This window comes from Guillardia theta (assembly GCF_000315625.1).
Source record: "Guillardia theta CCMP2712 unplaced genomic scaffold GUITHscaffold_37, whole genome shotgun sequence".
Taxonomy (NCBI): domain Eukaryota; class Cryptophyceae; order Pyrenomonadales; family Geminigeraceae; genus Guillardia; species Guillardia theta.
In genome coordinates this window covers 202,212-218,053 of record NW_005434637.1, presented here as the reverse complement: position 1 = coordinate 218,053, position 15,842 = coordinate 202,212, and the positions used below count along the sequence as shown (strand labels likewise).

The window sequence follows — 15,842 nt, the reverse complement described above, 5'->3', positions numbered from 1 at the left end:
CTGCATTCGAAACGTTCCAAAGAAACCGTCTTTGGAGAAAACTTCTCAGACCAAAAGTTTGAAATCTTAGTTCCCTTCCCCCCCCCCCTTTTTCCTTCCACCTCCTCCCCTCGCTCTTCTTCTTCCTGATTGTCTCTACTTCTGACTGAAAGCGCTTCTTCTTCTTTCCAGAGCTTGAAAGGTCAGCAGATTCTCTCCTCCCTCCGGCTCTTGTCTCGGTATGCCTCTTCTCTTCAAGGTGAACATTCTACCGCATCCTCCACGTCTCGCTGACGATCGTCGAGCAGGAGCACAAGATCTCGAGACCAGCCTGGAGGACCTCTGGAGCGAGAGCAAGGCCCTGATACGACTTTCTTCCTCTTTCGAAGCTTCTGCTCGCGCCAAGGTAATCCTGCGCTCTCCTCCACCTCACACCTTCCTCCTCCTTGTCTCCTTTCCTTCCTCACAGATTCCTCCCCTCCCCCCCTCCTTGCCCTTTGGATCCCTCCTTCCATAATGCAGCACATACTCCTGTTCTCAAGCAGCTCTTGCTTTCTTGGACCTTACATCCCATCCATCTTGCTTCTGCCTCCTCCTTCCTGCCTCCTCCTCTTCCTCCAACATTTTGCCTCTGTTGTCCTTTCTTACTGTCCTTACTTCCTACACTTCGTCTTTGTCTCCGTCCGTCTTTCTCCCCCTCGCTCTCTTCCTTTCAAAGTTCATCCTCGTTGAACATCGAGCAACTGGATAACATGGCAGCATTGCAGATTGCTCGAAATATCAAACTTTCATCAAATCTCATGACAACCCTCAAGCTCTCTGCTCTCTCCATGGATACAAGGTGGCACAACGAGACGTTCAGCATTCAGAACCTCTCTGCTGCCAACCTCGTCCTCTCCCTTCTCGACCTCTTGTCGGGAGTCTGGAGGACAGGGAGGCCTCGTTACCTCGTCTCCCCCTGGTCCTCCGAAGGATCCTTTTCTCCTCCTCCGGTATACGCGGAGATAGACGCACTTTACTCTCTCCTCCTCGTCTCTTCTCTCTCCTTCACTTCTCCGTCCTCCCTTCATTCCTCCAATGCTAGTGCGTTCTTGTGCCATTTGCTCTTATCCCTTCTACTGCTGTCTTCTAACGGGTTTCTCCCTCCCTCTGTCTGTCTGTCTGTCTGTCTGTCTGTCTGTCTGTCTGTCTGTCTGTCTGTCTGTCTGTCTGTCTGTCTGTCTGTCTGTCTGTCTGTCTGTCTGTCTGTCTGTCTGTCTGTCTGTCTGTCTGTCTGTCTGTCTGTCTGTCTGTCTGTCTGTCTGTCTGTCTGTCTGTCTGTCTGTCTGTCTGTCTGTCTGTCTGTCTGTCTGTCTGTCTGTCTGTCTTTCCATCCTCAGCCGGGAACTTTTCGCGTCATCCTTCAAGGTTTCTCTATTGTTCCCGGCCTTCTCCTCGCCATGCACATCGGAGCCATCTTCGCATTCCTGGTGACCCCCAAGCTCCCGCTTGTCACTTCTCTCCATCCTCTCCCTCTCCCTCCTCCTCTCCCTCCCTTCCTTCGTTGTCTCCTCCTCCTCCTCCTCCACTTTCGACTCCCTTCACCGCCACCACCTTCTTCATGTCCTTCACTTCCTCTACCTCCTTGCCCCTCCTCCTCCTCCTCCTCCTCCTCCTCCTCCTCCTCCTCCTCCTCCTCCTCTCCTCTCCATCTCCTCCACTGACGTTTTCATGCAGCTCCTCCTCCGCAGGGTCATCCCTCGTTTCCTCCGGGAGGAGCGGGACATTGAACAGACTCATGTCCTCTCCCGCAGCATCGATGTTGTCAAGTTTGAGCGGCTCCTCCATGCCAGCAGTGCGAAGGAGCTCCGGATAACTACTCGACTCTCTGATGACCGTAAGTCCCCCCTCCTCATCTTCCTTCACCCGTTCTCTCCTTCCTGTTCCTTCCTCCTTCCGTTCTCTCCTTGCTGAGCCTGCTTCTTCGTATCTGCTCACTTTCTCACCTCCTGGTCTGAATGATTTTTTCACCATCCCCTTCACTTCTTCTCCTCGCGTATCTCGTTTCTCTCTTTCTAATCGTCTTCTCTCCTCTGTCTTCACTCGTTTACTTTTTCTGTTTTTTTCTCCTCTCTTTGTCTCTTTGTCTTTGTCTTTGTCTTCTCTTTTCTGCCTTGTCCTTCTCTTCTGTCCTCTTCTTCCCTTCCTCTTCTCTTCGCTTTTCTTTCCTGTTCTTCTACTTCGCTTCAATTGATGATTCTCCTTGCTAGAAAACGGCGAGACCACCCGCACAGCTCGATGGCAAGCAGCAGAAGAGTCAAAGTGGAAGGGGCCGGCTCCTCGGATAGAGGCAAGAGGAGGAGGAGGAGAGGAGGAGAGGAGGAGAGGAGGAGGAGAAGTATGGGGTGGAGATGGATTGGAATAGAGAGAGCATGGAGCTGGAAGATCAGGAGGAGTCTGAGTTGAAGGGGGAGGCAACATGGAGCAGCACGGGCCGGATGGGATCGATGGAGCGGCGGTGCTGATCAGGCAGCAGGTCACTTACAAGATGGAGAGCGAGAGGGTAACCAAGGCAAGCTCCTCCTGTGCCCCTGACGGATCAGTGATGAAGAGAGAGCAGGTGAAGTTTCGGGCGCCGCAGGTGTCAGGGCTGCTAGCTCAGGCGCTGCTGGGGAGGAGCAGCGACCGTTCGGAGCTGCTGGGAATCTTGTTGAAGCAGCTGGAGGCGGCGGGAGTTTGAGGGAGTCTCGGCAGCTGAAGGCGTGCTGGGCGAGGGTGAAGGAGTGTGCGAGCGGGTCGAGAAGGATGAGAGAGGAGGTGAATCGATATGAATGAGAATGTAGAATGAAGGGATGTTGGACTCACAGAGCAGAGGGAAGCAAGTGTTGGAGGAGCAAGAGTTGGTGATGGTGGAAGAGGAGGTACAGGAGGTGGTGAACGGTGAGGTGGAGATGGTGAATTCGCAGGTACGCATGGTCTGAAAGGGAAGATCAGCGAAGGTAGAAAGCTCTTATCTCATTTTCCCTGATGAAGCGGCATTCGTGCACATTCAACATTATCCCACTCCGACCATTACCTTCATCTCTTAAAGCTCATGTCTTTTCACATGTTTCATTCACTTCACTTCACTTCACTTCACTCCTTGCTTTCTTTCCCGCTCCGATCTACACCAAGTGGTTACAGAACTTCCTTCGTGTCGTTGTCTCTGTTTCCTCGGAACCTACATCTCTCGCACCTTTCACCATTAACTCCCTTCTGAAAATCCCTCGTATGACTCTTTACACCATCCGCCTCTCAAGCATTCCCCCGCTCCTCCTGTCGGTTCGATGGTGCAAACTGTGGAGGTTGTACGAGAACACTGTGCAAGTCGAAGAGGCTCGTTCCCGTCAGGCTCTTCAATTTTCGTCGAAGATATTCTCCTCCTCCTCCGTAGACCTCCTCGCTCCTACTCCATGTCAACTCAAGGAAAGCATGCAGTCAATAAGTTCACCTCGTACCCGGAGTATCTGCCTCGAGCAAGATTGATTTGTTGTCGATCTGCTCCTGTGAAACAGCGTAAGGAAACGAGGACCAACAGAGAAGTCGGATGGAAGAGGGTGAAAGGAAGACGACTTCCGGAAAGGAGAGGAGGGGAGGAGAGAGGAGAGCAGAGGAGGGGAGGAGAGAGGAGAGCAGAGGAGGGGAGGGGAGGGGAGAGGAAAGAACTTGGTAGCATACGAGGGTAGTACCAAGATTCTCCCGCGCACCAGGAGCGGTGCGCTGACTCTGTCTTGAGCTGAGCTTCCACCCTCACTGCTGCTGCTGCGGGTCACCCGATGTATGGCAGCTTGAAACTGTCCTCCGGTCAGAACTTGCAGCATTTCGCCCGGCATTACGATCACTGAACAGGTTTGATCCACACCGCTACTGCTCTCGGGCTGAATCCATCCCTCCTCTGGAGACAAGACTTCTAGCCCTGGGATCTTGGAGCATGGAATCACCGTAACGAAAGTTGTGTCCGTGTGTGCTTCAAACGCCACCTGAGAAGAGGATTTGTAGAAGCAGAACCGATGCTGAGTTGAAGACAAACTGCCATCTGCATGCATCCTGCCATCGTCCAGCAGGTTCGACAGGCCTCCTCTCCTAAGACCCACTTTCCTCTCTGCGGCAACCACGACAGCCTTGGAAGCTCTCATCAACAGCTCCCTCGCCCTCCTCGTCGAGCTGGTGAAGTCGGGGATGAAATCATCCAGTGAGGGCGGAAAGATTTGACCGTTAGCAGTTAGCCTCATCTCCAAGAATTCGTTTCCATCGCTCATTTGCCCCCATCCAATGACACCCACGTTGTTCGCTGCCTTGCTCATTTTCCCGCCTGCCAGCGCTTTCTCCTTTTGATCCATCCCAAAGAATTTGTCCGCCGTCTCCCACATCTGATCGAGGGACGAGGAGCTGCTCCTGGGCAGCTTGATGATTGCGTAATGATCTCTCACCAGTATATCGCACAGCCTCCTCGAGTGGGGCCCTGCTCCGTCCTCTAACTCCAAATCCAACAGGTTGATGCAATCAGCATGTGTTGGAACCTTCGAGCCGTAGGCGAAAGGCGCAGCATACAGTCGCTGATCTAGATCTTTCAGGTCGTCACGGATGGTCGAGGCAACAGTTCTCCTCGTTGCTTCTACAACACTTTCTTCTGTTCTTACAGCTGTCATCACGAGCTTGCCCTGATGCCCGCATGTTCGCTGATTCAGAAATCTGCGTGACATCACATCGAGGGGTGTTCTTAGGAATGCCGAGCAGCACTGAAAGATTGTGAGAACCAAGATAGCTTTCAGTATCATTCTTCTCTGCGGCGAGATAAGTTTCTCCATGATACCAAGGTGGCAGGTGCTTTGTGGTCAATGACACCTTGCAGTAGGAAATGCGTCTGAAAATCCGGCCAACGTTCCTCAGTGGGGAGCGAATAGCTAACAGAAGCAAACAGCGTCTACAGGTTCTCTTCTCTTCTAACAGTGCCTTGTCCTCCTCCCTCCTCCCCTCTTCTTATCATCGAAGCATCTCCTCTGCTTCGCCCCCCCGCCATTGCAACGGGTCAGCCCTAATCGCCATGATATCGCAAAGTGGCAGGGTGGGTGGGGTGAAAATATCATCTTCAGATGGGGTAGTTTCTAGAGAATAGATAGGGTACCCAATCGAATTTTGGTTTTCGGTGGGTGGGGGTACAACAATACTTTTTCTAGAAGCTTCTCTTTTAGGCTCGGATCAGCGGCCGCACTGTGAACTGAGGCGGAAGCTCCGCCGGCCGGGCCTAAGTTCCCGCCTCAAGTTCCGCTGAGCCGGCCCGGGCCGACCCCATCGGTCACGGTGGCACTTGCCGTCACCGTGACTCGTTACTGGCCGGCAGCACGGCGGCCTACCGCCGCCTGCCAGTGCCGGGCCCGGGGGCCACTGCTGCGCGGCAGCCTGTGGGCAATCATGGTGCCGGGCCCGGCCCCCGGCCCGGCAGTCACGACTCAGCCGCCCGGCCGGGCCGGGCCGTACGGTAAGTTCAGATCCTAGTTTGAGACAAGAGGGAGCCTGAGGTTTACTGATGCCGGGAACTATAAACGTGAACGGTATCATGTGCGATCGGACACTGCCACGTTCGATGGGAAAACTTGACTAGAATGGGAGAAGAGAAAGACTTAGTGACGGTAGAAGAGGATCACTGCCAGGTCAATGATGAGAACGCGAACTTCGTTTGGTAGCGCGGACAATGACCTGGTCTCTTAGACAGCACTTTCAGATGGAGACACCGGTTTCAGGTTTCCCACAAAATCCCAATGCCCAGAAAGATCCTGGAGAAGGAGTGAGCAACGGAGGAATGAATGCCAACGAAGGAGGTAGATCGTTGCCGCACCTGGACCATTGACCCATCCATCATGTATCGCCCTGGCGGGACTCGTTCCCCTTGTGGAAGGTTGATGTTGATTACAGGTACTGGCAAGAGTGTTACCAACATGATTGGAACAATTACGAGTCACCTGGTGAGTTTCCACTGGATTTCTCTGCCAGACTCGTCGGGGTGAACGGACCTTGTGCAAGCTGCTGTTGAGGGTATGATGACTCCACGACCTCTTCAGGTCCCCCCTCAACGACCTCGCTCGCTGCCTGAGGAAGCTCTTGCTCGCTAGTTCCATCATACAGTTGTTGCACGGGATAGTTTTGCTGCACAAAAGAGGGCTGATATAGCGATGTAGCTTGCGGTTGTACAGAAGATCCCACCGCTGTCTGAACACTATCACCACCGATAGCATACCCACTCCCTGCGTACTGGTTGCCTGGATATTGATTGGCTGCCAATGCTGTAGGAGGAGACTCCAGCGTAATCGTGTTCGATGTTTGCCTCATTGTAGCTTGTGGCTTGTACATCTTCTTGAACTCCTCCTGGATAATCTGCTTCTCTTTCTTTGCTAGCCTCTGCTCAGCTTCTTTCATCAATCTCTTCATCTTGAAGTCTTCAGATTTCTGGGACACCTGTGCAAGTTGCTGAGTTTTGGCTGAGTTGACAGTGCTAAGGGAAGCACTGTAGCCTCTCTTTGCCTGTTCAACACCACGGGCAGCCGCCTTGAGTGCAGATGAAACCCCTTCAGAGCTCTTAGACGACGAACGTCTTTCCCTCATGAGCCCGTAGAGACTTCGAAAAGCGTGCCCTGAAGAGATTTCCCGGACAGCCTTGTTCATTGCAGGGCTCTTGCTGGGAGAAGAGTGCTTCGAGCCGGCGTTCGATCTGGGATGCGCTCTCAACACATCTGATTGCAAAGTCTGTGCCCAATGATACTTGTCGTTGCCTTCAGAGCGCCAAATCCGCTTTGCGCGCGAAAAGTCCTTCACTGCAGACTTCCATCTTCCTTGGTCAAGGGCTGCTTTTCCATGGTTCAGGTATTTTTGCGCACGGCTGACAACCTTACTATGCCTCTTAGGTCTGTGAAATTCAGTTTCGGTCAGCCTTGAGCTTGTTCCCCCATTGAGCTTTGCCATAGCATGCGAGTCAAGGGGAATCCCATCAATCTGTCCACTTTCATGCGCTTGAAGCAGCTTGTTGATCCGCTTTGCAGACAAATGAGACTCCACCAAGCTCAAAGAGTTTCCAGAAGCTCCCAAGGTTTCGCCTTGCAGTTGGCTGAGGGCATTCTTGTCGAGGGGGATGCCATCGAGCTCAAGTAACGAGGAAGAATCGGATTTCCCAGTAATAACAAGAATAGATCCTATTGCGAGAAACACCGAAGCAAAGAGAAAGCTGACCAGAAGTTTAACCTGCTTCTCCTGGGCTGGCGGCATGTCGGACAGTCTTGGATGCCACTCGATCAAACCTGAGGTTAACATTCACTCTTTCATTCTAACAATTCGTTGTGACCAACTTCAACGTCCCTACCCTTTCTGAATCGTCTCCTTGTTCACACCATCACCCCCCAACCACACACTTTCAGCTCCGCTCCCTCCTTTCACCAACCTGCATTGCTGTCGCCAAAGGTCACTCGACACGTAACGGTATCGGAGCACACAGTAACGGTTTCTCAGTGTTCACCGGAGAAGTCAAGATTTGGCCCTCCGGGCCGGCCGGGTTTACAGTTGCCAGTCGGCATTCTCTTTACTCAAAGTTAAGTAAAAATCAGTACGAGGCATCTGCCTGTTGGCCTCCGGGTGCAGCAGCGGGACGTTTGCCTGCCTTGCCGGTATCACGTGAGGCAGGCCTTCGCTAAGGTGCGAAAGGTTCCGATATTCGGTCAAGGTGGTGAAGCAGTGGTGGGGTCAGGAGAGCAGATTTCCCAATTGAAAGTCTAATATTTTTCCACATAGTGCTTCACCCCCCACCTCCGACCAAAAACCAGCTAATATTAGTTTTATTGCCGAAAGATGCGATCTATTAGATATTTGAACACGGTCCCTTCTACCCGTCCAATTCCCTTGTTTCAGGGACCCCTCCATCTTGACTTCGGATACTTTATCGAACCGTTGCGAGTTTTCTATCTTGGACCTCATGTCCAAAAGGCCAAGGGGTTTAACACCAAGTGGAGGAATCGAGGTAGCTTATGAGTACCGGTGGTATTTAGACATTTTCATGGATATATTCCGGGTAGGGTTATTTGACACTGGAGGTATTTAATCAGGCCTATTCAGGGGGTAGGGTGGAAGGATTTCGATTCTAGGAAGGGCTACTGCTTATCAATGCTCATATTCATTGAATCTCTTTCGAATGAATGAAAGGCAATCCCCTACCAGCAAAACAGGCAAATACACCACCCTACCTCTCGGGGTACATACTCCCAGCCTGTACCCCTCCCGCCACGGATCTTCTCATATCCGGACTTGACTATGACTTAGCTCCAGGAAATGTGTACCTCCGCATCCGAGGTAGGGACCCCTTCAACTACATTCAGACCCCTACCTTTCATAAAGTACCCCATTTATTCCCCTTCAAGTACCCTTTAAATGGGAGAGAAAATGAGGTAGTGGATTTCCGAACCCCTTTGATTGAGATAAACCCAAATTGCAGACCCTTACACAACTAACCCCTACCCCACTCCCCCCTCTTGCATCATTGCACCGGTCAAGAAGTTTTACGGTAACGTGCGGGGGTCTCATGGGCCATTCAAAAAGTAAATAAAAGACTATATAGTTTTATGATATAAATCTTTTAGCACACCCCTTCCTTGAACCCTATATATCCCGCTCCGCCAGGCAAACGCGCAGAAGCAAGCGCGCGAAGACATGGCCACACCACAGGAAGCGATTAGAGAAAGGCTCCTCCTTGAGATTCAGACATTGAATGCAGAGAGGAACTCAATTATTCGAATGGCGACCGTGTACATGATGCTCTTCAGTATGTTGATCGTAGCTTTCAGTGTGCGACAGCTCTCCAAGCACAAAGGAAGCGAGAAGGAGGAAAGCACTTCGCCAAAACTAAAGAAGGATAATGACCTTCCTGAAATTCCGAAGATTGATAATGGCTTTAACGTTTATGGTCAGCTTCGGAGCAACAGTGTTGATAGTAGATGTTCCACTGAGGTTCAATCACGAACATCTAGCAACGAGTCTACCCACAAGTGTTCAGTCGAAAAGAGAGCGCCACACATATCAAACATTTCACCATCTAGCTCATTCAAGAATTCAAAGTCGATCAAGAGTGGAAGTGGAAGTCGATTTTATGCAAATGTTGTCACTCGGCGTCGTGATCAATAGGTCGAATAGTGATGGAAAAGATACATCAACATGTAGATATAGATTATTCTTTCGTGTAAAATAAAGAACAAACGTTTTTTCTGATTTGCTGTTCCTCCGTACAAGCTGCGTCTTTCGACGGCATCCATGTCTCCAGTAAGGCGACAGACATTTGGAAGCATCAGGGATCGTAAATTACATTTGACCTCTTGATTGTGTTTCCAGATGCTGGCCCGGCGTGTTCGTCTTGTAAAGCGGATTGACGAAAAACGTGATTCTCCGTGTATGTTGGCAACAAACGTAACTTTTGCATATTAGAAAGAATATCTCAGCTTGATTCACTCGTTCAACGTTCACACGGTGGCTCAGAGTCACAAACAGTGTGTCAGCCTTCGGCGTGGACTCAGCTGACACTGCCGTATCCGGGTACCCGGCGTACTGTATGATACTCAGGATCTGCCAGGCATAATCTGAGTGCGACAGTGTCAGGGTCAAGCCTCCTCGACTCTCCTGATTGTCCTCGTACTGATCTTTAACTTAACTTTGAGTAGAGGTGTCTACTCGGAAGGCTCGTTGCGCAGCCACCGTGGGTGTGGGACCGTACGGCCATTCTGGGGTCAAACCGCGTTGGTTTTTGCCCTATATCTTCAAGGGGGTGGTGCATGGGAAAATGGGGGTACACGGCGTGTGATTTGCGCAGGTTGAAATTTTGTACTGTTGAAATTCAAACCATATTCAAAACCGTGATTAAAAGTGATTTTGGAAGTTTAGCTTATCGTTTCTTGGTACCTTCTAAAATGTTTTAATTCTACACGCCTCCACCCACTACCCCAGCGCGTCTCCCCTCACCATTCTGCTCTCATGTCGCGAAGCTCTTCTCTGCCGATCCTTGTCTTCAGTGTTTGAGTTTTGTGCGAGCATGTTTGCCCAAGTTGCAGTCACTTGCAGCAGGTGAGCCTCATCAATATTTCTCTTCGTCAAACCCGCTGTGCCGGTTGGTGAAAATGTTACAATGCCATAATCTGTTTTCAAAGTTTGGTTTGTTGAACGCATCCATTGATGGGGACGAGTATACCACGAACACACACGAGCATGAAGAGACTCGAAAGTATTTTGTGAGAGGAAAAGGTGCAAATGAACTCATTACATCACACAGTTAGAGAGTTCTGCTGTGGATTGTTCATTTTTTAATCGTTGTGAACAAGTAGCAAAAGCATGGCGATGTTGATAACTAGGTTCTGAATGGTTGCAGCTGAAACGCACATGATTACAAGATTCCAAGACCTTTATTCCACGAAGACCTTCATCTTCATGTACTGGATGGAATATCATATTTATGAGAGATGCTTCACTGTGCCACATTACTTGTTCACATCATGTTTGTACTTCTCCGCCTTTGAATGATGCATCTCTTGTTGCATGACTTAAAAACCACTTTGTGAAGATGCATAGTCTTGTATATATCCATGTCCACATGCTCAAAGCCTTGCCACTTTGTGACAAACAATATTGAAAAATCTTGAAGACAGCAAACCCAACGGCACGGTGTTGGATGGCAGTGCACCTACAGCATGTGCTTCGATTCTGTTGTGCGCGCACCATATGCTATTGTGGTTGTCATTATCATTGACTGGGAGTCCGTGTCAATTTGCTGGTAGTTCGACATCCTGAGATAAATGCTTCGAATGAATAATAAATGTCAAATCAGATATCACCTCCAACCTTGATTCTACATTCATGTCAGTCTGATTGCAACGCACAATGGATTCTTGCATGCAAGCTGACAAGCTCGAGACTTGATCTCTGATATGATCTGAGGCTTAATTGGACGTCAACAGCTCCGCCATTAGGGAAGCAAAGCAAAGTTCATGCATTTCACCAAATGTGCGAACATGCAAAGGACTTGAGTGAGGAGAGTTTGGAGAGGGGAGGGGAGATACTTCAACAAGAGCTTCGTGAGAGTCAAGTAATTAGGGTTTAGGCAAAAATTCAAATATCATCAAACTTTTTCTGAACGTGTGAAGCAACGATGTAACGAAGCGTACAGAAGACATGCCGAGGAGGGAGTCAAGTGAGATGTGATTGCGCCTTAATTAAGTGAACTCGTCATTGTCTTACAGATATTATTATTCAGTTCACTTTTCAGATAAAGTACATTACTCTGAGAGCCCAGAAGTCTTGAAGAGAACATTGATGATACGATTGACTTAGTCGTCGGACATGTAGGATGACGAACTCATGCAGATTGATCCACTCCTGCAAGATCACCAAGTAAGAATTTATGCTGGATTCTTGATGCCAAGTGTACCTTGCGATCATCTTCTTACTCGGCAGTCCTTCACCTGTGCTCATGGTGGCAGCTCGCTGACCTGGCTGCTGTGCTCGCCCGGCGGCTCAGCATGACGGTGTGCGATTTGACGATGGGAATGATGGGGAGTGTTTCCCCACCCTCATCGATAGGGTGGGTCATCAAAATTGTTTTAGATGGTACAAAACAGCAGTTATAAACCGTTACTCAGTACAACTGCTTGTACCACGGATTCGAATAAACAATTCATTACCGTTAAAACAAATGGACACGCCAGTTCAAAATTTGAAGCACCCCTACCACTGATATTACCGAGCACCACCCCTCAAAAACGATGGGGTACACCACCACCGGTATCCTATGAGAACAGCATACGCATTCCTCTTTTGCGTTAATAAAGACCAACGCGGTTTGACCCCAGAATGGGCGGAAGCCGCGCCAAGGTGGTGGTGCCAGTGTGCGAACTTCGGAAGGCCCCGGAAGCCGCAGTCACTCGGACGGTTCAGCCAAGTTGACTCAACTTTGGACGCACGGTTGGTCTCAGGCTTCAAGGCTTGCTGCTCATGATGGGCCGTGGTGTTTGAAATCAGTAAAGTTTTGGCGGAGGGCAGTCGCTGATTCGGTTCAGATAGGCGGGCTGTCTAGATTACCGGCGTACCGCCGTACGGTACCGTCGCGGCCGCGCGTTCACGGTTGCAGCCTCAGCCCGGGCCACTGCCAGGACACTCGGTCCCTGAGCCTAGTTACTGGCACCGTCACGGTGCCTGAAAACTTCCGAGTTCACTGCCGCGGCCGTAGTTTCAAAGCCTGTTTCGCGCGGCCGGGCCGGGGCGCCGCGGGCCAGTACGGTCCGGGCCGCCGCCGCCCCAGTCCGGGCCGCCGCCGCCGTGACCGTCCGACTCAGTGAGTCAGTGCCGGGCCCCGCCTGAGCTGAGGGCCGCCGCTCACTGCGGCTCAGCGGCTCACTGCCAGTGGCGGCGGCGGCTCGGCCGCGCCGAGGCCCTGAGGGCCGGCCGGGCGGCCCGGCCCGGCCGTGCTGTGCCACGGCGTCACCGGCCCGGCAGTGTCACTTCAAGTGCACTCAGTCCCGGCCCGGCGGCCGCCGGGCGTGACCGTACCGTCGGACCGGCGGACCGTACTACCGTGACTGTGAAACCGTACTCCGTACCGTGACGACCGGACGGTACGCCGGGCCGCGGCAGGCCCGGCCCGGCGGCCGGCCCCCCGGCGGGGCCTCACTGAGAGAGCCTGACAAAAATTTGAAATTTGGGTGGGCCCGGGCCCGCGGCGCGGCCCCCTGGGCCCGCCCGGGCCCCGGTGGGTGAGGCTCTCAGCCTGGCAGTGACCGGGTAACCTTGACGGACTATCACGATTTTTAACTTAACTTTGAGTAAAAGGTTATGTCACGGTGCGGGTAACGCCGGGGTAGAAACTTGAATTGGGAGATAGGCTACTACCAAGTTTGGTTTTACTCAACCGACATCGTTTTACATCCTCAAGGTGCTAAAGAATCGAAATGGAGGAGTTTCAGATCCCTTTGGCTTCTGCTGCTTTCCTGCCTGCCTGGCCTGCCTGCCTGCCTGTCTTCCTGCCTGCCTGCCTGCCTGTCTTCCTGCCTTTCCACCCTCCCTCCCTTCTTCCCTTTCCTTCCCGCCAACCTTCATCACAGCCTTTATCCTAGCCTTTCGTGTCAATCTTACTATTCGACGATCCATCATCTCAATCTCATCATCGTTGATGAGTTTTACAACAAGGCATTGAAATCATTTCTTTTTCGAAACATACCGTTCAGGAAACATTCAAAAGATCAATCTTGCCTTCTTGTCACACAATGAAGCAAGCAGAAGCGGACAAATTGCGGAATCATTTTGGAACCAATGTAAGCATGGACGAAACAAAAAAGACACACACGTCTTCTCAAACCAATAATTCCATGTTTTCAAATAAGACGAGCAATTCCCATGACTCTAAAGAATTGATCGAGATGGTCAAAAACAGATCAAGTGTCTCTTTCTGTACTTATGAATATCCGGTTGGCACCACGAGGTACGAACAAGTTCTCAAGAACCACTTTGATGATGTTAAAAAGGATCTTGAAAACTCTGATGAGCTGCAGAAGTGGCTCAACATATGGTAGATGATTCAGTTTAGTTTGAAAGACGACACATTTTAGTCTTGATTAGTAGTTTGTTGTGTATTGATAATTTTATCGCAAATTTTCTTGTTAATATATTCCTTCTTGACGAGTGTCATGTCGTGACCTTCGATGAAAATCCCAGTCCAAAATAAGATTTCTTGATCAATCTCAATCTCCTTGATTGGTTAATGGTCATCTGATTTTGTTCCATTGCATTTGCACTTATACATAAAAACTTCAGATATACATTCTTTATTTCACAGCAAATGAACAAGGACTACCAAAGATTCAACCATTTCTGTAGCTCTTCGTTCGACTCCAATTCAGACTTTCGGATTTCTATATGTTTCTTCCAAATGGTTTCGTAGTTCTTGGCTTTTTTCTCATTAGAATCTGAAACACTTTTGATATTCTGCTCGCAAAGGCCAATGTCTGGAACTCGTCTTTCTGAACTGTCTCTGCATTTCCAAGTTTCAATGTCCGCCAATAGAATATCCCTGCTTCTGTTTCCATCTTGGTCGAGGCTCAGTTTGTGTGCCATTGCAGTAGTAAGTTGCCTTATGTTTGGGATTGTGTTTTCAATTTCAATGTGTGAGAAACGTTTTTCCAACAAGAAAATGGGCGACGGTGAGACAGAAAGAGGAAAGAACAGCAGGAAGGATGGGAGAAATGGTCAGGATCTTCACGGATGAGAAAGATAAGGTGATGATAGGCACGATAGATACAAGAGATACAATGTTGTGTCTGCCAAAAGAGCGTAGCGCGACGGCAGGAAGCAAGCAATCTATTCTTAGAATCACTAGGAAGGGGCGCATCCATCCGTTGTTCTCGAAAAGAGATATTTTCAATGTTCATACCTGCACCGATGACATTTGCTGACATTTTTCCTCAGGTTTACAGTGCTTTCAGTGTATTTTTCTAGTATGTCAAACCGCTGAGATAGGAGGTCAAAGGCAGCAAGATTTTGAAAACACTCTCTACATTTTGAAACGTTCACTCAGATATTACATCTTTCTTTTCGGGACCTGAGGACAAAAGATCTTTTATCACTGTGCTGACGGTCATCTCAACTGTTGGATGCCGTAGGCTGGCTCTTCAGATCGAATAGCCTTTATCGCCCTGTAAGCCCCACTTTTTTTTAACTTATCTTTGAGTAAAAAGATACGAGGCCATCCGTTGCGTTCCCAACGCAGATCGGACTCCAGCCGCGCGGCCCGGCCGGGCCGACGTGCGGAACTTTGTGCCTTTTACTCCTGTGCTCAAAGTTTAGGAGTTTAGAGTTCAAAGTTTACTCAGTTACGTTAGTGCTTTTTGGTTGGCCACCCGGGCCCGGGCCGGCCGAGACTGTCGCGGGCCCCGGTCCCGATTCACAAAAGGCGGGAGATGGCGACAGCCAGATGGCGGGAGGATGAGCTGTGGGAGGCGGTGACAAGGAGGGATGTGCTGCAAGTCAGAGAATGTTTGAAGAAGGTGAGAACAAGTTATGGATACATCAGCTGACTGAAAGGGAGGGAGCATGCGTGAAGGGGGGGAAGAGGGGATGTGAGTTGATTCCTGTTTTGTTTCTGTGCTATCAGATTCCTGTCTTGTCTGCATTTTTCCAGTATGTTTCAATGTCACTACCGAGAGAGTGTTTTGTTTTTATTTTTTCTTAATTCAAAGACGTGAGGGAAATCAAATTCTGATCTGAATTAAGGGAGCGAAAGTTGACTGCATTGCTCCTGATGGATGGGTCCGAAAGGAAGCAGCGGGGAATGGTGGGAGGTTGAAAATGCGCTGCTCTTCGTCAGCCGTTGAAAGTCATGTAGGAGCATTCTTCATCATGCCGCGTACATTGGCTATCTCCCTGTGTTCCGAGTTCTAGTCGAAGAAGGTGGAGCTAACTTCTTGCAGAGGTTCGTGCACAGCGTTTACTGCGAGTTGTCAACTCAAGATTTTTCCACGACAGGAGGCAGAAAAACTGGGCAACATGCCGTGGAAACACCCCATTCCATCATGCTGCATTCTACAACAGGTAGATTCCCTTCGAAGATTGATCGTTGCTATTGTGATCAATTGAAGGATTGATATTGTCAAATACTGCTTGGAAGCTGGAGCTGATGTTGACATGCAAGTGAGTAGATTTGGTTTTGAAAGACGTGCGCGAATGATTCGGGATTTCCCAAGGGCGAACAGGGCTACACGTGCTTGCACTTAGCTGCAAAACATGGATACCTGGTGAAAGGCGAGGAAAAAGGCATCCTGTGACATAATCTTGTTTCT

The 15,842-nt window shown here is 50.1% G+C and overlaps 3 protein-coding genes across 3 annotated transcripts; all 3 read right to left on the bottom strand.

Annotated features, from left to right (window-relative positions):
• Positions 1 to 3,252: 3,252 nt before the first annotated feature.
• On the bottom strand, positions 3,253 to 4,805 carry GUITHDRAFT_139276 (hypothetical protein; the record flags this gene model as incomplete). The annotated part of the gene is made up of 3 exons (XM_005831913.1): positions 3,253 to 3,403; positions 3,449 to 3,501; positions 3,705 to 4,805. The coding sequence occupies 3 exons, from the start codon at positions 4,803 to 4,805 to the stop codon at positions 3,253 to 3,255; spliced, it is 1,305 nt and encodes a 434-aa protein (XP_005831970.1).
• Positions 4,806 to 6,017: 1,212 nt separating this feature from the next.
• On the bottom strand, positions 6,018 to 7,449 carry GUITHDRAFT_152815 (hypothetical protein; the record flags this gene model as incomplete). Its single annotated transcript, XM_005831912.1, has 2 exons — positions 7,427 to 7,449; positions 6,018 to 7,286 (listed from the first exon to the last, which is right to left on the bottom strand). A coding segment is annotated over exon 2 (1,190 nt), but the record flags the coding sequence as incomplete, so codon positions are not given.
• Positions 7,450 to 13,817: 6,368 nt separating this feature from the next.
• GUITHDRAFT_152814 (hypothetical protein) lies at positions 13,818 to 14,357 on the bottom strand. The gene has a single exon (XM_005831911.1). It carries the CDS (start codon positions 14,119 to 14,121, stop codon positions 13,858 to 13,860), a length of 264 nt encoding a protein of 87 aa, XP_005831968.1. The 5' UTR covers positions 14,122 to 14,357; the 3' UTR covers positions 13,818 to 13,857.
• Positions 14,358 to 15,842: the final 1,485 nt, after the last annotated feature.